The sequence below is a fragment of the Rhinolophus sinicus genome, linkage group LG11, assembly GCF_036562045.2.
Source record: "Rhinolophus sinicus isolate RSC01 linkage group LG11, ASM3656204v1, whole genome shotgun sequence".
Classification (NCBI taxonomy): Eukaryota; Metazoa; Chordata; class Mammalia; order Chiroptera; family Rhinolophidae; genus Rhinolophus; species Rhinolophus sinicus.
This window is the reverse complement of record NC_133760.1, coordinates 62,710,108-62,735,632: the sequence shown is the minus strand read 5'-3', so window position 1 is coordinate 62,735,632 and position 25,525 is coordinate 62,710,108. Positions and strand designations below refer to the sequence as shown.

Here is a 25,525-nt window from a genome sequence, read left to right as displayed (position 1 = left end):
TCAAACTTGCTACTGTCCATTATCTCCATTTCTACAATATTACAAATCTCATGACATACTATATAATACCCCATATATGCACCAAATATCTGCAAGACATTTTTTTCAGCTATAGTTGGAAATCTTCCGAATACATTCAATTACCCACAAGAGCTAAAAATCGGGGAAAGCAAAATGGGATGTACACGAATAATGTCTAAGTCTGTTATGGGAAGATCATATTTAATTCGATAATACACGCAAAGTGATTGGCATAGCTCCCCACAAGACAAGTGTTCAATACCATTACCTAGCGATTATTTAAAGAATCTCAAAGCTCATATGAATCGAGAGCTCATCTTAATATATCTATGACTCCTCTGCCAAGTATTTAAAGAAAATTTTCATTTCCAAATCGAAAAAACATTAGTCACACAATTGTGCAGAAGGCAAGGCCGTATGCGGTGCAAATAAAGACCAACAGAACACCAGTCTTAACCAGTAACGTTCTGCTGCCTCCCTGGTAGGACCTAGGGACAAATCACTGTTGACAAGCCTTCCAGCAGGACCTAGGGACAAGTCACTGTTCTGCCTTCTCCGCTCCTAGATTGCCTCACCAGCCCTACCCCGGCTCTCCACTCATGCAGCTCGGGATTCTCTCCGCCCCCAGTTCCTGCACCCCTAGCTCCCTTCATCCTCCGTGGTCTCCCTTGTTCTGGCCGAAATCCCACGAAGGCTCTTTTCCCTCCTTGCTGGTGCGTCCCCAGGGCTGCCCGAAGTCTCGCGAGGGTGGTCCCGTTGCTCCGGTAACGAGTAGCCTTGCCTCTTGGTGAAGGGCGTAGCTGGAGGCTGTTCAACTAGACCCTGATTCCCTCCGGCTGCTACCCGCACGGAAGGGACTGGCCTGGCCAGAGGACTAGGGGCCGGGGTGGCGAGAGGCCGGCCGAGGCGCGACAGGTGCCCGCCTCTGAAGGCAAGCAGAGCGCAGGAGGGGCGCCCCCTGCGAAAACGAGAGCGCGTGGACAGACCGCGTCCCCGGAAAATGAGCTCCTCGCTACCCCGGCGAGTACAGAAGTGAGCGTGGGAGGAACGCATTGATGAGAATAATTGTGGCTTAACAGCCTGTCCCACCAAGAAGATCATCTTGCCTACCTGCAGACCTGCCTGGGCGCACCTGCTTTTGCCTCTTCTGCTTCAGCGGAGGAAGATACACACGGAGTGGCTTTCCTGAAGCTCGACGTTTACTCTCTAGCAGGTCAGCGTATTGCTATCACTGAACTCAAGGAGTTCGCTGCTTGGGGTGTTCTAGCCAAGAACTAGACGTGGTTGTCGCTAGGTAGTTTTATTTACTTGCAGCAGGTAAAGGAGACAAGAGGGTTCACATCCGAATCTCTCTCCCCGTAGGAGGTTAGCCGCTGCTCAGGTACATTATTTGGTTAATTACATGTTGATTTCTTTGCAGTTGGCTAAACTTACCTGGTTGTGTTCCACTTAAGATCATCAGGTTGCAGCTGCGTCTGCAAAATACTGTGCCTACATTTTAACATTTAGCCAGAATAGCATTTACTAAGAACCACTCAGACCTTGAGTCCTAACAGTGGTGTGCTTCACATGCTCATGTAAGGAAATAAAATCCCAAGTTATGCAAACCCGCTTTGGAATTGCGGTGATCCCCAGGCTGAAACTTAAGTCTCTTAGCAGAAGGCCTTAATGAGACAGGCTTCTTCTCTGTTGCATTTGTAGTTACTTGTTAGGAAGCTTGGACTTTCTTCTATGAAGTCTTGTTCCAAAAACATGCCTTTTGTAGAGAGAAGCTTAAACCATTAGGTTCGAAATTGGTAAATACTTGGGTCTCTCAAAAGTAATAGAAGCTTGACAAGGAATTTCTATTACTCAGTTGTCTTAATAACTACTTGGGAGGATACTTGCATAGGAGGGAGAATGGTGATCACCAATACAATCTTCTGATAACTATTGAGATTTCAGTAAGACAAGTATAATTGAATATTCCAACAGAGACAGTATCTATACATAGAATATTAACCAAAATATAAAGAGAAAAGTCTGTTGTAGGCAGTTGAACTGTTGGTCAATTGAAAAGTAAGCGGGAAAAAAATTTAATTCCATTGCTGTTATACATTTCACTGCCAGAACAAGTAACTATTATTTTTCTTTCATTCATGATCTTTTTAATGCCTCAGGATTATTCTGAACTTGCCATCCCTCTGTGGTATTTAATTGTAAATATAGGGTGTAAATGATTTGGCTGTGTTCCCTGGAAGTTCTTTTTCAATTAAATTATTTACTTGATTTGTCTTTTTTAGATTTGATCTCTCGTAAAAATGAAAATTTCTTCAAATCTTTGAAATTGAAGTCCTAATTAGCATAGTTTTTTTAGAGAAGCCTGTTGTCACTTAATTCAGTATAATTGAATGGGTACTCATTTAAGGTGATAAACACTTTCAATTTAAACAGAATACTGTCAAATAAATTCCTTAGAAATTGTCTTACAGCCTACCTCCATAATAAAAAAAATTTCAAGCCAAATATTGAAGAGATGTCAGAAGATTCAGAAAAGGAAGACTATTCAGACAGAACAATCAGTGATGAAGATGAATCCGTATGTTTTTCTCAATTTTACCTTACTTAATTTGAGATAAAACTTGTGTTGTAAAATATAGATTCCCAGTAAAAATATTATAAAATCAATTGGTTGTAAAAAATCAATTGAACATTTAAATCAATTGTCAGTGAAGTTGGGAAATAATTTTAGTGAAAGCCAAGATATTACTGTGTGCAGTATGCCCTATCTAGAAAGAGAAACTATATCGGTAGTGTTTTCTGAGACAAAAATTTGGGTAAGATTCTTCTGAGTTTTATTAAAATGTGTGTATTAAACCATTATTAGGGGTTTTATTTTTTTTAATTCATGTCCACTTTTTTTTTTTTTTTTTTTTAAGACCCGGCTTGCAGCTCTGACCCAGGGAAGAGGCTGGGAAGAGTGTCACTTATTTCCTTACGTGTACTGATTCTACTGTATTCATTATAATATGTATCATAATCCTGGAACCTTCTGTATTCTAAACCTACTGTGTGTCACATTAGTAGGGTTAATGTGGCTCTGATGTAACAAAGGAAAGGACATGGAGGGAAAAAGGGGGGTGGACAAAATGCAATATTTAAAAAGATGTTGTCTGGTTCTAGTGCATATTTCTGAGAGATTTTATTCACATTGTAGTAAAGTATAAATTATCATGTATGTAAGTTAAGGTGCCACAATAAGCACCCCAAAATGAGGTCTAACCCTTTAAGTCTACGGCCTTCTGTGTTTCTTTTCTTTCTTTTCCTTTTTTCATTTTTGTTCATTTTATTCTTAATTTAAATTGTTTTCCCAAGCTTACAAAGAATCTTTACATTTTACTTCTTCTCTACAATCATTAATATAACCTTACCCTGTGGAAGAAAAGGAATGAAAGACGAAAACTTTAAGGTTTCAGGATGTTTGAAGTGTTGGGTGCTTTGAGCCCACTAGCCCATAATAATCCTTTAATTTTTTTTCATTTATTATAGAGTAAAGGCAGTCAATTCTTAGTACAAAAATTGATGTAAAAAAATGTCTGGATTTGGAAACTGTTGGTTTTAAAAAGAGAAATATTTTAAAACTCTTGTTTTAGGATGAGGAGACTTTTGTGAAAATTGTACGTGAAGATCTCCACCGGTGCGCACTTTTAGCAGGTTTGACCTTATCCATATATTTTCCCTTCTCTTTATGATAAGACCTTCAGTGGATGAAAAATAAGATGAGGAAACTATTAGAAAGTCAGATTGAGTAATATAGGGAGTTATTGTTTTGTTATTAGATAAGGAGAGAGAAATGTATTCACTTTTGTAAGAAACTTTTGGAGTTCAAACTCTTAATGTTTGTTTTAGGTAAACCTAACTTTTCATGAAACTAAATGAAAGTGGTCAATACTTTATAAAAGACTTAATATAAGAATTTACCTTGGAATTTCTTTAAATAACTAGCTCTTTAAATGCATTTGTAGTAGGACTCAAGTTATTTTGGACAGTGTTTTGGAACTGCAACTTTATTTAAATGAAGTATGCCTGTACGAAGAATTTCCTTAATAGTCATTCATTTGCAAATATTCATGTGTGTGGGCATCTTGATGTAGACTCAGTTTTTAAAAATTTATGCATTTAGAGTTGTACTTTGAAACACACACTAAAATATTTCTTCCAAATATTCACATATCTATCATAGATATTTTGAAATTGAAGATATGGCCTTTATGTATTTTGTCTTTTTTCACCACTATCCTGATAACATAGCTTCACTTTTGAAATAACAACTGTTCTCAGTTTGGTGTTTAACCTTCTAGATGTTTTTCTTTACATTTGTGCTCATAGTTCTATCCATGCTCACAGAAAATTGGTAGTAGTATTTTGTGGACGTCTCCCTGTGGCCCTTTTTATCTTTTTCATATTTTTCCAGTCTGTTGGGAAAAAGGAGGGAACTTACTGTGTTAACTAACATTTCCTTGATTGCTAAAGAAATTGAGGATTATTTCATACCCATGTCTGTTTATAGTTTCTTGTGTTACGAGTTGCTCATTCATAGTAATTCGTAACTTTGTTTACGTTGCTTTCTTGTTTAGAATTATTTTGATGTTAAGTTTATCATTATTCATTGATGGCACTTCATTTTTCTATCTATTTCAGCTACAAAAGCCTTCTCTACCTCAAAATTATCAATATAAATCTATAAGTTTTTTTTAAGTACTTTTATGTACTTTGAATTCTGGTATTTGATTTTTCTATAATTTACATTTACAAATAGTATGAGGTATGGATCTGATTAATAAATTACTGCCTTGTCATTTTTGAGTCATACAGTAAATTAGACAAAATGTGGCCTATTCACCTAATGGAATACTAGATGCTTAATAACTGCCTGTCAAATAAATGGATCTATATAACAACCCTGACAAGTAGCAAGGGAGGGTAATATTATTCCTTATTTACATATACCCAGTAAGATTTATGTTCAAAGAGGCTGCATTGGCCAACCCAAAGCATATAGAAATAAAATAGTAGAATAGAACTGTTTGTCTGGCTCCCAGGCCAATTGCTTTATCTGCTATTGTATAAAAACAGCTAAGAATTAAATCTAGGTTAAAAAAAACACCATGTTTCAGAGATGGAAAAGCAAAAGGAATCAGCGAGACAAATAGAATCAAGTATGTGAAAGGTAGGGAGAAAACCAGGAAAGGTAGCATCACAAAAGACAGGGAAATGAGCCTAAGGAGAGGTGATTATCAACATCAAATTGATGTTTCAGTTATCCCATTGGAAGAGAGAGGGCCCCTGCACTACCTACCGTGTTTCCCTGAAAATAAGACCTAGCCGGACAGTCAGCTCTAATGCGTCTTTGGAGCAAAAATTTTATTTTACTATAATATAAGACCAGGTCATATAATATAATTAATATAATACCAGGTCTTACATTAATTTTTGCTCCAAAAGACGCATTAGAGCTGATTGTCCAGCTAGGTCTTATTTTCGGGGCAACAGGGTACCTGGGGCAGCCCCATTATATTCGATGTGAATTATGTTCCTGGGGTTGTGTCACACAGTGGTCCTGGAATGAGAACTGAGCAAAAGTTGTGACTTTGAGAAGATAGTTCCAGTAGGTGGTGAGGACATAGGATCACTGGTATAGTTAACCCATTGGACAAATAGTTGCCTCAGTGTGATTAGGTTTAAGATGACTTAGCAGTAAGCAGTTTGCTAGAAAGGCTGCAAGAAACAAATGCAATCCCTACCAAAATCCAAAATATTTTTTTGAGTAACAGTGAGAAGTTAGCGTCAATTAATAGTATTTGGGGTCAATACCTGTGTTTTAGCTATTGTGAAGATCAACTGTTAAAAAATTTAATTAGTACTTTTATTGTTAAAATATTTATAATTATAGCCACAAATATTCACAGATTAATAGTGTTGAAAAGGAAAAAAAGAATATATAAAAAAATTATAGGAATTGGAGGTTTCCTTCTTATCATTCATGATTGTGTTTAAATAATCTTTTTCAGGTCACTCCATTAATGACCCGTCTTTCCCCCGGACTACACAGATACTTTTGGAATATCAGCTAGGGAGATGGGTGCCACGTCTTCGTGAACCACGAGATTTATATGGTGTCTCTTCTTCCGGTCCACTGAGTCAAACACGGTGGCCATACCACTGTGAGGTCATTGATGAAAAAGTCCAGCATATTGGTATGTTCTTAGCAGTTTTAGGATTCAAACACTAGTAAATTTACTTTGCCAACTTTGATTTTAATGAGGAGACTCATGGTGTTAGAACAGTACATTCCAACAGAAATATTATGTCGGAACATATATTATACAGAAATGCAATTTTAAATTTTCTAGGAGCCACATTTAAAAAGGTAAAAAGAAGCAAGTTAAATTTATTTCAAAAATATATGTTACTTAACCCAAATATATCCAAACTGTTTTACATTCCTTTTTTTATATTTAGTCTTTGAAAACTGGCGTGCATTTATGCTTACATTTCAATTTGATTCCAATTTCTCCAGATCTTTGCCAACATTTTTCTTTTGCTTTTTGGTGATAGCCATCCTGACAGGTGTGAGATGATATCTCACTGTGGTGTTGATTTACATTTTCCTGAAGATCAGTGATGTTGATAATGCAGCCCCTATCAAAATCCCAATGGCATTTTTTACAGAAATAGAAAAACAACTCTAAAATTCAGCTGCACCCACAAAAGGCTACAGAGTAGTCAAATCAATATTGGAAAAGAAGAACAAAGCTGAAGGCACCACACTTTCTGATTTCAAAATAGATTACACATCTACTGTAATCAAAACAGTATGGTACTGACATAAAAACAGATATATGGAACAGAATGGAAAAGAATAAAGAGCCCAGAAATAAATCAATTGATCTTTGATAAGCATGCCAAGAATACACTACACAATGGGGAAAGAATCATCTCTTCAACAAATGTTGTTGAGAAAATTGGATATGCACATGCAGAAGACTGAAAATGGATGACCCTTTTCTTACACCATAATAAAAATTCAATTCAAAATGGATTAAGGACTTAACCATAAGACCTGAAACTGTAAAACTCTTAAAAGAAAACAAAGGAGAAAAGCTTCATGACATTGTTTTGGCAATATCATGGATATGACACCAAAAGCACAGGCCAGAAAAGCAAAAATAAAGAAGGGGTGATAACATCAAACTGAAAAGCTTCTGCACAGCAAAGGAAATAATCAACTCAGTGAGAAGCCAACCTATGGAATGGGAAAAATATTTGCAAACTATATATCTGACAGAGTTAATCTTTAAAATATATAAGGAATTTCTACAACTCAATAGCAAGAAAATACTAATAACCAGATTTAAAAATGGGCTAAGGTCTTGAATAAATGTTTTTCCAACAAAGACATACAAATGGCCAACAGGTATATTTATGGACTTTTTATGTAAACTATCTGATAAAGTTCTTTCCCATTTTGTTGTTGGTCATACTTTCAGTTTTTTCTTGATCGTGAGTGCTCTTATATGTTTAGGAGATTAGCTTACTCTTGTCATGTATGTTGCTTACATTTTCCCCCCTAGTTTGTCATTTGTCCTTTGTCTTCGTCATGTAGAGTTTTTTAATTTTTATGTAATCACTTTGCCTATCGTTTTTCTATGGCTTCTGGGTTTTGAAATTCCCATGTTTCTCTTAGCACTTTTCAGGTTGTATTTTTTCTGATTAAATGTTTTCCCCCAACCCATTTTGATGCAAGAAATGAACTCCCAATCCAGTTCCGTTAACTGTCTAACCAGTTCCAACAAAATTATTAAATTATATTTTGACTACTGATTGGAAATGCCACAATTACCATATACCAAAATCCTAAGTCTAATTTTGAATTCTATTCCATTAACCTGTGTATTCATATGGTGGCTCAAAACCCTTTAATGCTATAACTTTAAAAACTATAAACTTTGTTATGTGGTAAACTTAGTTCCCCATCATTCCTTTTATTCTTTTTAAAAATTTTCCAATTTCTTGACTACTTTTGCCTTATTATAGTTCTACATGGAATTTAAAATAAGCTTTCCTGGTTGTCCCAAAATTAATAATGGTAACTTTATTGTGATCACATTGAATTTATAGATTAAGAAAGAGTGACAGCTTTACAATATTGCATCTTCCTAGCCAAGACCAAGGTATGTCTCACTGTTTATTCTAGTTTTCCTTTATCTCCCTTAGTATAGTTTAAAATTATTCCTGCACCTTTTCTAAGCTTTATTTTTAGATATTGTTTTGTTGCTATTTTAAATTGAATCTTTATTGCATATTATTTTCTAACTTGTTCTGTAGAAGAAAGTTGTTTTGTGTATTAATTTGGAAACAACCCACCTGTTGTTTGTAGTTTTTAAGTTTTGTATATGTGCTAGTTATGCAATTATATCATCTACTAGTAATGTAACTAAATCTCCTCATTTCCAATTTGTATACGTCATTCTTCTTTTTCTTGACTAAATGCATTGACTCATACTTTCAAAAAATATTTAATGGTTTTACATTAATCTTGTTCTTCATTTTAATGGGAATGTTTTTAGTGGTTTTCTCTCAAAGCAAACTATTAGCTTATGGTTTGAATTTGCTTTTGATCAGATTAAGGAACTATCCATTTATTCTTGTATTAATAAGAAACTTTACCAGGAATAATTAACTTTTATTAAATGCCTTTTCAACATCTATGGAAAGTGTCATAATACTATCAGTTGATATGTTACTTTGGTGAATTATACTATAGTAGTTTCCCTAATATGGAATCAGTTGATATTATTGGAATGAATTGCAGTTATTCATTGTGTATTATTTGTGTGTTGCTAGGTTCTGTTTGCTAAAATCTTTTACAGAATTTTTGCTCTAATATTCATGAGTAAGCTAAATTTGTCATTTTGTAGCTTTTGTACTTCTTTTGATTTTGCTATAAATATTTTTCAGAATTTTTCCTTATGTTCTAGAACAGTTTGAATAATACTGTAACTGTTCTTTTAAAGTTTGATAGAATTCCCCTAAAACAGTCTGGACATATTGTTCTTGTTGTTTTAGATATACAGAAGGTATTTTTGTTGTAAAACTTGTGTTTCTTCTTTGTTAGTTCTATTTAGGTTTTCCATCTATCTCAGGGACAGTTTTGGATATTTGTGTTTTCCTAGAAAAATAATGCTTTCATGCAGGATTTTTAATTCAGTCACATAGACTTAGTCAAAATATTCTCTTGTAATTATTATAATTTCCTTTGACAACATGAGATTTTCCCCTTCTGTTCTCACATTTTATGTTAAGTTTTTGTACATTCTATTTTTCTTCGCCCCTGATTATGTTAGTAGGATTTATCTTGTTAGTTTTTTTCCCAAGGAATCAGTGTTTGAGTATATTTATTAGTTGTTTTCAAATTCATTAATTTATTATTTTTTGGTACATCTGATTCATTTAGGCTTATTTTGGTTTTTATTTAACCTCTTACTCCGTTTTTAACTTCTTGTTTCTTAATATTTTATTATGAAAAATTTCAAATATAGAGAGAAGTTGAAAGGATTGTATAGGGACACCGAAATCTCACGAGCTACATTCTTATTATCAATTATTTGCCATATTTCTTTATCACATATGTAACCAACTATCTATTCCTTTCTCTACCCATCAAACCGTCTCAGTTTTTTTATTTATTTCAAAGTAAGTTGCAGACATACTTACATTTTACCTCTAACACTTCAGTGTATTATTAGCTAGAGTTTAATTCTTCGTTTATGATTCTTTTTTATTTTTGAGGTAAATTTTACATTCAATGAAATGCATGCATTTAAGTGTATCATTCAATGAATTTTAGCAAATGCATACATCTGTGCAATCCAAAGCACCACCACAACAAAGAACATTACCATTACAATCACTTTAAAATTGAAGCAGGTATAAACCTAACAAAACAGGTTCAGACTTGTATGCTTAAAACTATATAATGCTAATGAAAGAAATCAAAGAAGATCTACATAAATCAAGAATTACACCATGTTCATGGATTGGAAAACTCAATATAGTCAAGAGGTCAGTTCTCCCCAAATCGATAGGTTCCAGGCAATTCCTATCAAGATTTTTTTGTAGATTAGACAAAATGAGTCTAAAATTTATATGGAAAAGTGAAGGAACTTAGAATAGCTAAAACAATTTTGAAAAAACAATCATAAGGTGATTTCAAGACCTCTTACATAGCTACAGTAGCCAAGGCCCTGGTATTTGTGGAAGGATAGACATAGATCAATGGAACAATAGAGACGGAAATAGAACCACATAGATATGCCCAACTGATTTTTGACAAAGGTGCAAAAGCAATTCAATGGAGGAAAGTTAACATTTTCATCAAATGTTGGACACCCATAGGTGGAAAAAAGAAAAAGAAAAAAGAACAAGAAAAGTCCAGTGCTTTTTTAAAAACTAAGTCTAGTGCTTTATTAAAACAATTAATTCAAACTGGATCACAAATTTAAATGTAAGACAAAAAAATGATAAAACTTAAAAATAGGAAAAAATCTTCACAATCTAGAGCTAAGCAAGTTCTTAGAATTGACACCAAAAACATGATTAATAAAATGAAAAGATAAATTGGACTTCATCAAAATTAAAAACTTTTGCTTTTTGAGACACGTTGTTAAGAGGAATACAAAAGGAAGAGGAAATACAAAGAGTAAAATGTGCATGCCAGCAGATTCTGTCCCTTTTTATGAGGAAAGCAGCTTTCCCAAAAATTTCACCAGTATTTTTCACATCTCATTGGCCAAATTTATATTATGGCTGCTCCTAGCCACAGAGAAGCCTAGAAGATTGAGGTCTTTAGTGGAGCTCATCGCCACCTTATAAAGTCGGGTTTTTGGTAGTAAAAACAAACAAGAAAAGATCAGAATAAATATTGGGAGGGCAACAAGTAGTGTATGCAACTGTAGTTTTGCAGGGCCTTCTACTCTTGAATGTTCTTTTGTTTGTGTAACTGTGAACTAACTTGAGTTAGTATTTAATGCTGCATATGGAAATGGCTTATCCTGGCAATTACTTAACAAAGCCACATAGTCTGTCTTAAGACAAAATTAAGTGGCTCCTTAGTATTACTACACTTCTGGGTGTGCTGTGAAGCCTTTTGAAGAAGTACCTACATTTTGGATACCCTTGTTAAGAAGTTATGTAAAGCTTTATAACAGATAACACAAGTGCAAAACAAAGTGACGATTCTAATTGAGAACACTTTCAAAGGCTTGAGTATTCTAAACTTTGAGGATGTCTGTAACTGTCCTGAGAAGCCTGTTCCAGAAAACTAAGAGGATGTAATTATCAAATTAAATGAGAACCAGATACAGACTAATAAGGAATGCCAGTGAGTAGATAGATAAATCGACAGATGCCTGGAAAGACAAAACTACTGAAACTTACTCAAGAGGAAATTAAAAATCTAAATAGACATATAATAAGATTTGGAATTAGTAATAGAAAAACTACAAAGAAAAGCCCATGCTCAGGTAGCCTCATTGCTGAATTCTACCATACACTTAATGTTTGGAACATTCTACCAGACAGTTCCTACCAATTCTTCACAAACTCTTCAAAAAAAAAAAGGAAGAGAAGGGAAAACTTCCCAACTGATTCAATGAAACCAGTATTACCCTAGGTACAAAACCAGACAAAGACATCAACTAATGTAATATAGCATGTCAATAGAATTTTTAAAACATAATGAAGTGGAAAGAACACTGCCCTTACAAGTCAGAGTGAAGTCTTGGCTTTGCTGTTAACTTAAGTATATGACCTTGGTAAAGTCACATAACCTCTCCAGTTACCCTTCAGCTTTCTTATCTGAGAAGATAACAGGAGAAGCCCACCTTCCAGGGAACCCCCAACCCCCACCCCATCGTGTGAGAAGCCAGAACAGTGCAAGAGAAAATACAACGCTACAGCGTGAAAGAGAATAAAAAGCTGCAGAGGGAGAGAAAATAAAACATTCCACCAACACCTACTATAATGATTTCATTACAGCAATGACGTTAATTGTTGGATGTTAACCTTGAATTTCTGGGTAAATTCTATTTGGGCATAGAGTATAATTCTTTGTATGTGTTTCTGGATTCAGTTTATTAGTATTTTGTTGAGGAATTTTGTATCTACGTTCATAGTAGATATAGGTCTGTAGTTTTCCTGTGATGTCTTTCTATGATGTCCATGTCTTATCTGAGAAGATTAACAAGATCAGTGGTGCTGACTGTTTAAAAGAATTAGAAGTAGAGAGGCAACGAATTTAGATAGGATGGTATGAAATTAGAAAACCACATTTAATATTACATCTAGTGGGGGGAATTCTCTTTAACTTCCTAGTGCAAAACAAGAGCGAAGTCAGAGCCAAGCTACAAAGTTCTTAGTAGAAAACATAGAAGTAAATCTTCATGACTTTGGATTTGGCAATGGATTCTTAGCTATAGCACCAAAAGCATAAGCAGCAACAACAAAAATGGCTCAATTGAATTTCATCGAAATTAAACGCTTTTGTGCTTCAAAGGAAACTAAAGTGCAAATACAACCCACAGAATGAGATAAAATATTTGCAAACTGCCTGATGAAGAACTTATGCAGAACTCTTACAGCTCACAATAAAAAGACAAATAACTCAATTAAAAATGTGCAAGTGACCTGAATAGACATTTCTCCAAAGAAGGTAAACATGGCCAATAAACACATGAAAATATATTCAGCATCTTTAGTTATCTGAGAAGTGCAAATTAATACCACAGTGAGATACCACTCTACACCCACTAGGATGACTAAAATCAAAATCAGGTAACAAGTGTTGATGAGAACGTAGAGAAATCAGAATCCTCAGACTCTGATGGTGGGAATATAAAATCATGCAGCTCCTTTGGAAAAGTTGGGCATTTCTTCAGAAAGTTAAACATAGATACACCATGTGACCCAAAGTAAGAGTACTTTGATAAACTGCAAAATTGACCATATTGTACAGATTCTTTCTCCATTTCTAATGATAGAACTAAAAAGTGGGAACAACTAGGGTAATTGGGCTGTGAACTCACTTTTTCCAATCACACAGATCATGGCCAAAAATTCGGTCAAATATAGATCATGCATTTGAGCAAGGTTCAGACAACTTTTAAGAAATTTGGTACTAAAAATAATGAAGACAAGGAAAGCTGGTATAGCTAAAGAAGAAAGTAGGGGTTCAAGGATAGCTTTCCTTTGGGGAGACAGAAGAAACCTGAACATTTTATTAAGCTTAAGAGACAACCATTATCAGGCAAGAGGCTGAAGATTCAGGGAAAAAGCGAATAAAAGATGGAGCAAGACTCCCAGAGGTGGGTCAGAAAGGCATCCAAGAGAAATAGAAACTTTAGTATAAAATATGTAATAACACAAAATAATCATCAACTACTTACTGTAGTAATTTACAACAACATGTGAATGAAATGTTATGGGTTGTGTTAAAGTGTGACAATGTTCGTTATTACTTCCCATGAGCCCTTGGTAAAATCTAGCCCCACACAAAACACTAAATTTTAGTGTAGATCTACCAATGTATGACTTGAAAATACACAATAAAATCTTCCTGTTTTATTTTTGTCATATTCAAGCAATGTTTTCTCTTTTTTTTTTACAGATTGGACTCCTTGTTCTGAGCCAGTGTACATCCCAACAGGTCTGGAGATAGAACCCCTTTATCCAAACTCCAAGGAAGATACTGTCGTTTATCTAGCTGAAGATGGTGAGTACATAAGGAAACTGTTGCTATAAAGTATAATTTGGTACCTTAGTTAATCTTTTAGTTATATTTGTTTTGCTGTTTATGGTGGAAATTGCGGATTGCTGGGAAATCCCTTTCCCCATAAAGATGTTTGGTTACATGTTGATCCAAATGTTTATTTGGTGCTAGTGATCTTGAAGGTGTACTGCAGTTTATGCAAAGTTACTTTAAAATAAAACATCACTTTGGCCATTAGGATGGAGAATTATATTTAAAAGGAATTGTGCTTCACATCAGGTTTCAAAGCTAAATCCAGTGGAGTGCCCTGCAACTATTATATTATTCTCTCTCTCTCAATAGGGGATTTTTTTGGTCCAGTGTTAGGGTCATTTACAGTGAGAAGGCAAGTTCAGAGCCAATTACTTCATAATAACCGAAAGCAGAATGAGGATTTTTAATGTGAGAAATATATGAATTTATTTGAGGAATTGCTTTTCTAGTCTAAATACTTGTAGATTTTCTCATTTCAACATAAATCTATGTGTTAATATCAAATTACTTTAAAAATTAGTGACACTTCACTTATGACTGTAGCTCCAAATTCTATACAGAATGGCCTATGCTTTAGACATGGCTTAATATCTTGATGGCCTTCTTCTCTCATCAGCTTACAAAGAGCCCTGTTTTGTGTATTCCCGAGTTGGGGGCAACCGGACCCCCCTGAAGCAGCCTGTGGATAATTGTGACAGTACTTTGATGTTTGAAGCAAGGTTTGAGAGTGGTAATCTACAGAAGGTAGTCAAAGTGTAGGTTTTAATTATGTTTATTTGAGGATCTAGACCATCACCTATTTACTCTTCTCTATAGTAGGTACATGAAAGTTTTAGTCTCCATAACTGAATTGTAATTCCTTAAAGTATGGATGCTAATTAAAGATGATTGTGGGGATGGATATGAAAGGTTCCAATTCTGGGTTCAAATAATTTTAAGAACTCTGAGTTAAAGTTAAGCAGGTTTCTGTACTGCACATTTTCAGAATGCCAATATGAATTGTCATGTATGTACACACACACCTTCTCAGACTGTTATACTATTTTCAGTGGAACAGTTCTTGGGATACATGTTCCACAAAATACATTTGGGAACATGCATGCTATCCAATGGCATTCTTTTAAAAAATTCTGTTATAAAAATGTTTAAACATACACTTAAGTACAGAGAATAATGCAGTTCTACATTAACTGCCATATACCACCTAGATTCAACAGCAGTTATCAAGATTTTGCAACATTTATTTCACCTATTCCTAGGTCACTGTTTACACACACACACACACACACACACACACACACACACACACACACTGCATAGTGCTGATACAATAGAAAGGTACTTGGTAAAGAAAAAAGTCACAACTAACCAGGTAAGATAGCTATATATGTGCACATAATAATTTTTGTATACATAATTTTATACCAGTAAATAATAATTATGTAATATACCAGTAAAATTATTTTTACCTTTATTTAAGTATCCTCAGTGATTAAATATGGGGGATACAAATAGTCATCAAATACGATCCTCAAAGTGTTTAAAATTTTATAATCTATGTGGTCATGTTAATTTATATGTCTTAAAACATTCTCAGTGACAGTTATTTCCAATCCCTAGAATTAGAATCTAATAAAAAACAGAACTGTATGTCTGAAGTAAAAAGAGAAACATTGGACTTGAATTCAGTTTCAAGACCTCTTTAATTGTTTCTTTTATAGAAAATGTAATTGGATTGAAAGTATAATTTTTTTATCAAAGGCCCATTTTTAGGTGCTGTCTTGAATCACAAAGTAATAAAAAAAAGGCTATAGAATTAGCATAGAAGCAGTTTCACATCCAAGAAAAGAGAAAATTTCAAAACTTTGATCTTTGCAATTACTTACCATTTAGGATACGGCCTAAACAAACATTGTTGGCCCCCACTCGCCCCAAAAAAAGCTTTCCGTGAATAGCAAAATAAAATGATTTTCCTTATTTATTTAAACTTGAATGTTGTTTCTACATTTTTATGTTCTCTTTCTTCCTTCCTTTTTTATGTATTAGGGCAGAATATGAATACCAGCTGACTGTGCGACCCGACCTCTTCACAAATAAGCACACTCAGTGGTACTATTTCCAAGTCACTAATACCCGAGCAGGAATTGTCTACAGATTCACTGTTATCAATTTCACCAAGCCTGCTAGTCTTTATAATCGGGGTATGCGCCCACTGTTTTATTCTGAAAAAGAGGCGAAGTCTCGTAATATTGGCTGGCAGAGAATAGGAGACCAAATCAAGTATTACAGGAACAACCCTGGGCAAGATGGGCGCCATTATTTCTCTCTTACGTGGACATTTCAATTTCCACACAACAAGGATACCTGCTACTTTGCTCACTGTTATCCATACACTTACACCGACCTGCAAGAATACCTTTCTACCATCAATAATGACCCAGTGCGATCAAAGTTTTGTAAAATACGCGTCCTGTGCCACACGATTGCTAGGAATATGGTGTATGTTTTAACGATCACCACCCCCTTGAAGAATGTTGACTCAAGAAAGCAAAAGGCCGTGATTTTGACTGCAAGGGTACACCCAGGAGAAACCAACAGTTCTTGGATCATGAAAGGCTTCCTAGATTTCATTTTAGGAGATTCAAGTGATGCACAGTTGCTTCGGGACACTTTCATTTTCAAGGTGGTACCCATGCTAAATCCAGATGGTGTGATTGTAGGAAACTACCGGTGTTCCTTAGCTGGACAGGATTTAAACCGTAACTATACATCTGTTCTGAAGGATTTATTTCCTTCTGTGTGGTACACCCGGAACATGATCCGTAGGTAAAATACGCCTCAAATTACCTCTCTGCTTATTTAATAAACTTGGTAGTAAGAATTTTGCTCCCATAATCCCCATTCATGTTATTCTAGATTTTCTTAACACACGAGGAGTTTAACTTTAGCTACTTAATTTCTAACTAACTCTGCTTCTATGCCTTTCTGGCTTTATGCCACTGGATTCACTAGCCTTCTATCGAATAATAAAATCGACTCTAGAACATTTTGATGGCTTTGTGAAACTAATAGTTAAGGAGCTAATGTGATATCCTTGCTTTATAATCTAGTCATTTTTCTAAAAACTTGCAATAATCGTTCAGTGGCTTTGTCAATCTGATGTTATCAATTAGAATTTCCTGGGCACCAAGTGAGAAAAGGGTAATAAATTAATACATGTAACGGATATCAGTATGACACTTCACTGTAGTTTCAAGGAGTATGGTTTGTATTAGGTTGGTGCAAAAGTAATTGTGGTTTAAAAGGTTAAAAATAATTGCAAAAACCACCATTACTTTTGTACCAACCTAATAATAGAAGTTATGTTGTGAGAGCTTTGATTTTGGGTTTTGATATTTTTGTTATAAAAGTACAGAAATCCTCCCTTACCACGGTTTCACCCTCTGCAGTTTCAGTTTCCCATGGCCAATGGCGGTCTGCAACTAGTAAATGGAAAAACTACAGAAATAAACAATTTGTAAGTTTTAAATTGCATCGCCATTCTGAGTAACATCATGAAATCCCCGTCTGTCCCATCTGGGATGTGACTCATCCCTGGTCCAGCGTTTCCACACTGTATGTGCTCCTCTCCTGTTAGTCACTCAGTAGCCGTCTCCGTTGTCAGATTGGCTGTCGCGGTATCCAGTGCTTGTGTTCAGAAACCCTTATTTTACTTAATAATGGCCCCCAAGAGCAAGGGTAGTAATGCTAGCAATTCAGATCTGCCAGAGAGAAGCTGAAAAGTGCTTTAAGTGAAAAGGCATGCAAGTATATGAAAAAACAAACAAAAAAAAAACACAAACAGGGTATATAGGGTTTGCTAATATCCAAGGGTTCAGGCATCCACTGGAGTCTTGGAACGTCCGCCCTGCAGGTAAGGAAGAGACTACTGTAATACATTTCCTGTTACTATAAAAACTATTGCTAATATTTTGATATTTATCCTTCCAGATATAACAATATATGTAATTTTGATTATTTCTGTAATATAATAATGTATAAAGTTCAGAAATATGAAAAAAAAGGGAGGGGGGGCCCATAATTCTACCACCTTCACAGCACTACTTTTTTACCTTTTGAAAGCCTCTCTATTATTTTCATCAGTCAACTTGGGGGGCTTATTTTTTTATTGTTTTAATATATATTGAATGCCTAAATTGTACAAGCTAAGGCTTGAGCTGTTAAGAATATGTCATGATTTCCTTAAACTATATATTTTAAATTTACCAGAAAAAAAAGGCAATGAAAACTTTGGTACCATTTTTCTCAAAGCGATATTTACTCACTACGTTAATCAAGGGTTAAATATTAATTGGCCTCAGCCTTATAACCAAGTCACAAGGCACTGCACTTCTAACAAATCTTTTAGGTACTTGTGTGCATAGCACAGTTCTAGATGATTTGAAGCATTCCCTGTCCTTAACAAGATTCCATATCAAACGTGATCACTTTCCTAGGCAAGTGCCACATCAATGGTACCATTATGAAGTGCTACAGGAGTTCAAAAAAAGAGAAATCTTGACTAGTGAGAGAGGAAATAAGACAAGAGGTCAATCTGAGGAATGAGGGGTAGTATTTGCACTTGCAGAGATGAAGCAAGAAAGGTGTTCCAGTGAGAAAGAATCTGTTAGGAGCTAATGGAGAAAGAGAGGCATGAACTGGTGTCTGTACAGAAAACCAGAATGTAATAAACCAGATCCTGTTGGAGAAAGTGTTGGGAGTAAGGTAAATGTTGTCCTTACAATGGAAGGCATTTGTATGTTACCTGTGGTCAATAGGAAATTTTTGTAGATGTTTTAAAAATCGCATATAAGTAAAATATACAGTATAGATAAAAGAAGTAAATTGAAAGCCTAATGTAAGAAATTCGATTTATTTGGATAGTAGACTTGTAAACCCAGAGTTAAACCCATAAAAGAAACATGTAGCGGTAAACTGTAGTTAACTTACTCTGTCTCTTCCTGGTAGATTGATGGAGAAACGGGAGGTTATCTTATACTGTGACTTTCATGGCCATAGTAGAAAAGAGAACATCTTCATGTATGGCTGTGGTGGTAGCGATAGATGTAAAGCCTTGTACTTACAGCAACGAATCTTTCCACTTATGCTGAGCAAAAATTGTCCAGATAAAGTAAGCACCTTTAAAGATTTTCACTTTCTTTCACTACATGTAGCCCACGTGACACAGCAGAATGGATAATCTTATTCAGTAAACTGATTTTTTATTTGGTTATTTTGACTGATTTATACAATTGACCGTAAGAAAGCAACTATACGGACTGTTCAGTGACCCATAATTTGAAATACGAAGAAGAAAATGTCCATTATCCTACCAATGATAAAAAAAACTGATTATCTTCTTCCTAAAGTCAAGAAAAAGGCACATCCACTCTTACCCCTTTAGTTCAGCCTTACACTGGAGGTTCTAAAAAGTACAGTAAGGCAAGAAAAAGAAATACAAGGCAGAGATTGGAAAGGAAGAAGTAATCACAATATGACTGTCTCCATAGAAAATCCAAAGCAATCCACAAAAAAACCTCCTAGAACTAATAAGTGAGTTGAACAATGTCATAGGATACCAGGTCAACCCACAAAAATCAACTGAATTTCTATATACTCACAATGAGCAATTGGAAACTAAAAAACAACACCATTTACTGTAGCTCCAAAATAAATGCAATACTTGTGATTACAAAGGGATAGCATACAGGAGTTTTTTAGAGGTGACAGCATTGTTCTATATCCTGATTGTGGCACTGGTTACACAAATCTACACATGTATTAAAATTCATAGAATGGAACACAAAAAAGTCAATGTTATGTGTTAATTAAAAAATAAAATTACAAAAACTCTGTAGATACCGTTGTTAAAACAGCCTTTCAGGCAACTTTCAAATGATCTTTCATATGAATATAAAGCATCTTTATTCTATTCTGAAAATCTACAACACTAATCGTTATCCCCAAACACGTTTAAGCCCCTTTCTATAACTTTTTTGAAGTGTAAGATCTTATCCCAACAGTATAAAGAATTGTTCAACTGGTTTTAAATACGTGTTATAGATAAAAAGAATTTATTGCCAAAATGCAAATCTATAGTCCTAAGAAATGAAAATATGTCATTCTTAAAATGAGTTATTTCCATTGATCGGGGGGGAAAAGCAGCTCCTAAAATTTTAGAGAGAATTACTGCTTTTCCACAACTACCCTCCGTTTTCAACTCTATTTCCTAAGAAAGACATTGTTACCACAAAGACAGTGGGTCTCATTCGTTTGCTTCTTTCCAGTTTTCATTCTCAGCTTGCAAGTTTAACGTTCAGAGGAGTAAAGAGGGAACAGGAAGGGTGGTGATGTGGAAAATGGGAATCAGGAACAGCTTTACCATGGAGGCCACCTTCTGTGGATCGACTCTGGGTAAGGCCACGTGTTCTTCATGGCTCTCAGAGCTTTAAACCAAAGAGGCATTTTAATGTAAGATTAATAGTGGAAATAATTTGATACTGAGCAGTTTCTTCCCACTTACAGACATATTGATACCTAATCAATTCTATAAATAGGATGAATAAACAAACGCCCACTATATGTATCTATCTCATCATTTCCCTTTGTTAAGCAAAGGAAGTTTTAGTGTATAGGTAGAATACCTAATTGGTTGTTTCATAAATTAATTTTAATTGCTTATTTTGGGGTTTTTTTCTTTTAGAAGGTTTCCTACATATACTCTAATGATTTCAAGAAAAGGCAGTGTTTATACTTAATGTTTTAAGTGGATAGAAATGTTTTAAGTGGATTTACTATTTGAAAGGCAAAATAGACTTTTTTTATTGTTGTTGTTTTGTTTTTTTGTCAATTTATATTTTAATGGGAGCACTTGGTTCCTTGAACTAAAAGTAAAAGTGTGTTCTGTAGTTCCACTTAAGAAATCTTTTAGTCACATCTAGCATATCCTTAGAATGCTCTTTATTAAGATAATTGTCATATTGTTAGAAAATGTATCAATTCAAAGGAAAGCTGGAAATCCACGCGTGAAATTCCTGGCTACTTTTTAAAGCACCTTGAAATTGATATATTATTAATGATTATGAAAATCTTTACCCAAGTTTTTCTTTGAGTGATTGTTAGGGTGTTTATAACTGGTAACCAAGCAATCCATAAGTATCTTATTCAATTTCCTTCTGCCTTACAACATAGACTGATCTGTGTTAAGTCACATTTGGTCCAGGTGATGGAGATGGAATGAGGGAACGCAAAAAGTTGTCACATGACCTGCCCCAGAGAAGAAAATCCAAAGGGCAGGATATGGAATCATATCAGATGTTATATTTATACTCTGTTTTGCAACTTAGGCCTACCTTCTAAGGAAAAATTATTAACTCATCCTCAAGGGTGGATTAACTTATCGATGTTTTAGGTAAGAAACAAGGTACTCATTTCAACACAAAAGACTTGGAGTCAATGGGATATCATTTTTGTGATTCTCTCTTGGACTATTGTGATCCAGACCGAACCAAGGTAAGCGAAGTCTGATTGATAACGCATCAGACTCCAGTCTATCAGATAATGTAACCTGCCTATGAGCCTATGGCAGTTTATTCCTTTTAATATCCTAACAGTGTTCAGGGATTTTGATAGTTGATGTCCCAATAGCTATTGTTCCAGTTGTCTATAGATATGCAATTAATTTAAGTAGGAAATAAAGTTATTGTATAATTAACTCCTTTATCGTTTTTCCCTAGTATTATCAATGCCTAAAAGAATTAGAAGAAATGCAAAAACATATAAACTTGGAGAAAGTCCTTAATGACTCAGATACTTCTCTGAAAGAAATCACGTTGGATTCAGAGTCTAGGTAAGACAAGACAGTGGAAGTAATGTCATGTGGTGCGCTGTTTTACTGTGCTCTTTATAATAATACTAGAATATAACTGTCAATCTCAACTGAAAATCCTGAGTATAGGTGGAGGAAAATTTTTCCCGTGCACATTACTGTGGCCAGATCTTATCAAGACTTTCTTTATTCATTTACCTAAGTAATATTGAGCACCTACTGACATACTCAGAAGGACATACTCAGATTCTTTTTAACGCTATCATTACCCCATAGACAACTGAAACATTTACAAAGATGCTACATAAATATTCTTAAGCTAGTGAATAATAAGTGCAGATTTCGATGCTAAGGGAATGTTGTTGGAAGAAGAAAGGTACTCACTTTAGTATAGATCCTATAAGAAAAGCAGAGTAAATATTTGATTCTTCCCCTTTACTTTCGAATTTTCAGACTTTAAGTTAATTCCCCTGTAACCTCTAGGGGTGACTGATAAGTTCATCTGTAGATGGAAGGTATCATTTTGAACTCATGGATTTGTTTATATTCAAAGTGTTCCAATCAACTTCAGTCATTATCCTTCTAATACCCTAAGTTGCCTAGAACTACCAGACACCGCCACCTCCTTTGTAAACATTCTTCTTCTTATAATGAGAACAATTTCTACCATTCCAAGAAGATAATAAAGTGACCGTTGAAATCTTAAAATGCCACCAAAGCATTCTGTAAACTAAAATAATTATTTATGATTTTTTTGTAGTAGCCAAGGCTCCGACAGTTCAGAATCCAATGACTCTCAGACTTATTTTCTCAAGTTAACTTCGCAGGTATGATTGAAAATGTCTGCCTATGGTTGGTATGGGTTTGCTAAATAGGTACTCTTCTCATGTGACGAACAATCAGGCAAAAAAAAAAAGTTTACAGTTGCATATTATTGTAGAGCAATAATTGTGGTTTTATGATTACATACCATATCTTTAAATCAGAATTTTCTAACCTTATGGGTTTTTTTTTTTTTTTTTTTTAACATTCTTACTTTATAATGAAAGCAGTGAAGATCCAGAGAGGTTATATTATTTCTCAAAAGCCACACCGTTTGTTGATGAAACTCGTTACCACAACATATATCACCTGACTGTTAGTCCAATATTCATGCATTCATTTACTTAACAACTGTATATTGAGCTCTAGCTATGTGCTCTAGGGACAAATATGTGCTCTATAGTGAACAAAATAAGACCCAAATCCTTTCCTTTCGTACCTTATATTCTAGTTGGTGAATATAAAAAACTAACGGTCGATAAGTAAGCTACGTGATGTTAGGTGATAATGAGTGCTTATGGAGGAAATTAGAAGGACGGGACAAACCGGGAGTTTAGGTGGTGTTATGTACTGAATGTTTGTGTCCCCACCAAATACACATGTTGAAACTCTAACCCCCAATGTAACGGTATTAGGAGGTGTCTAAGACACTGCTCTGTTGGTACTGAGAGTGGGGTCTACACCTAAAAATGCAGAAGTGGCTTTGGAACTGAGTAACGGGTAGAAGCTAAAACAGTTTTGAAGTGCATGTTAGAAAATGCTGATTCTGCCATGAAGGGACTTTTAATGGCGATTCTGGTGGGAGTTCAGAAAGAGAAGAGGAGAGCTGTAGAGACCGTTTCCATCTTCTTAAACATATTTAACCATGTACAGAATATTGGCAGAAAAGGACTATTAATGGGTGTTCTGATGGGGTCTCAGACAGAAATGGGGAACACGTTATTGGACAGTGGAGAAAATGCATTCCTTGCTATCAAATGGCAAAGAACTAGGCTGAATTGTGATGATGTTCTAGTGTTTTGTGGAAGGTAGAATTCGTGAGCTATCAAATCAGATATTTTAGCTGAGGAGATTTCTAAGCAAAGTGTTGAAGGAGCAGCATGCTTCCTCCTGACTGCTTATAATAAAATACAAGAAGAGATGACTAAATTGGAGAAAAAAAATGTTAAGCGAAAAGGAATCAGAACATAAAGATTTGGGAAATTTTCAGCCTGTCTGTGCTACCCAAAAAAATGAGGACATGTGTTCAGAAGAGAGCCAAAAAGGTGTGGCGGACCAACCATATAGTCACAGAACTAATCCGTCGCTCCTCCCCACAGGAAAATTGCCATTTTGAGCTGAAGGGGATGGAGACAGGACAGAAGGAAGGAAGGCTTCTTGAATTTTATATAGTACTGGACTATATAGCTAGCTATTTGGTGTGAACATGCACTGTTCTTCAAGACAAGGGGAAAAAAGCCCTGAAGGTGACTAAGAGGTCATCAGGGCCACTACCAGTTAGGCTTTAACAGGGCAGATGGCCTCCAACAGAGACCATGGAGGCAGGCTGCCTGGAGCCATGAGCTATGGGGTGGGCAGGGCCCCGACAGACAGCCAGGCATGCATGAGCAGCAGCCAGCCAAGCTGTAGGAGTGACATTGCCAGCCCCGTGGGTCCAGAAGGCAGAACATTATGCCAGAGAAGATTATTCTTGAGCTTGAAGATCTTCTTGAATTTGCCTCTCTAGGTTTTGAGCTTGCTTGGGACCCATCACCCCATCCTCCTTCCCTGTGTCTCCCTTTTGGAATAGGAATGTCTATCCTAGGTGTGTCCCACCATCGTACTTTGGAAGCACATAACTTACTTGGTTCCGTAAGTTCACAGCTGGAAAGGAAGTTGACTTCAGGATGAATGGTACTGTGAGTCTCACCCATATCTGATGTAGATGATATTGAGGTGAGACTTCGGAGTTTAGAGTTGAGGCTGGCATGAGTTAAGACTTTTGGGGTTGTTGAGATGGAATGAATATATTTTGCATGTAAGAAGGACATGAATTTGGGAGGACCAGGGGCCAAATGCTATGGTCTGAATAAGTCTATCCCCCAAAATGCATACGTTGACATGATAATGCCCAGTGTGACGGTACTAGAAGGTGGAGTCTTGAGGAGGTGATGAGGCCATGAGGGAGGTGCCCTCTGGATGGGACTGGTGATAGAAAAGAGAGACTCCTTAGCTCCTTCTGCCACGCGAGGATGCAACCAGAAGTCCGCAACCTGAAAGAGAGCTCTCAGCTGACCACACTGGCACTGTGATCTCAACCTTCTAGGCTCTGGAGCCATGAAAAATAAATTCCTGCTATTTATAAGGCACCCAATCTGTGCTATTTTCTTATAGCAGCCAAATGAACTAATACCGATGTTGTATTAGTTTTCTACTGCTAAGTGACAAATGACCTCAAACACGAGCAGCTTGAAACAACAAACATTTATTGTCACACACTTTCTGAGTGTCAGAAATCCAAAAGTGGATTAGCTAGGTACTTACGTGTAAGGTCTCACAAAAGACTGCAACGAAAGTGTCAGTCAGGCTGTGGTCTCACATGAAGGCTTGACTGAGGAAAGATGCATTTTCAAGTTCACTTACACGGTTGTTGACAAGATTCAGTTCTTCACAGGCTGTTGGGCTGAGAGCCTCATTTCCTTGCTGGCTATGGGCCGAAGGTTTCCCTCAGTCCTTTCCCATGTGTGCTTCTCTGTTGGGGAGCTCACACAAAGTAACTGGCTTCCGTCAGAGTGAACAAGCAAGAGAGGACACACAGTCTCATTACAGCCTAATCTCAGAAGCCAAATCCCACTGCTTTTGCCATATTCCATTTATTAGAAGTGAGTCCCTAGGCTGAGCCCACCTTCAAGGACAGAGGATGACAGAGGGTGTGAATACTAGGAGATGGGGATCATTAGATGTAAAAGCCGTCACTTAGATTTGACCTTTGCCTG

The 25,525-nt window shown here is 35.8% G+C and overlaps 1 protein-coding gene across 4 annotated transcripts in view; it reads left to right on the top strand.

Moving 5' to 3' along the window:
• Positions 1 to 2,342: 2,342 nt before the first annotated feature.
• The window catches only part of AGBL3 (AGBL carboxypeptidase 3), a 49,826-nt gene continuing 26,643 nt past the window's right edge, over positions 2,343 to 25,525 (top strand). Inside the window, exons 1-7 of one of the 4 annotated variants that reach the window (XM_074315344.1) lie at positions 2,343 to 2,599; positions 3,654 to 3,714; positions 6,072 to 6,257; positions 13,727 to 13,831; positions 14,478 to 14,616; positions 15,908 to 16,687; positions 18,869 to 20,244. In XM_074315344.1, the coding sequence (XP_074171445.1) occupies positions 2,537 to 2,599; positions 3,654 to 3,714; positions 6,072 to 6,257; positions 13,727 to 13,831; positions 14,478 to 14,616; positions 15,908 to 16,687; positions 18,869 to 19,100 (1,566 nt within the window). In that variant the 5' untranslated portion in view covers positions 2,343 to 2,536 and the 3' untranslated portion in view covers positions 19,101 to 20,244. Of the gene's footprint in view, positions 2,600 to 3,653; positions 3,715 to 6,071; positions 6,258 to 13,726; positions 13,832 to 14,477; positions 14,617 to 15,907; positions 18,013 to 18,868; positions 20,315 to 21,311; positions 21,413 to 21,636; positions 21,750 to 22,488; positions 22,556 to 25,525 lie in introns of those variants that run through there. The other 3 variants (XM_019750848.2, XM_074315343.1, XM_074315341.1) reach the window with 3 other exon arrangements.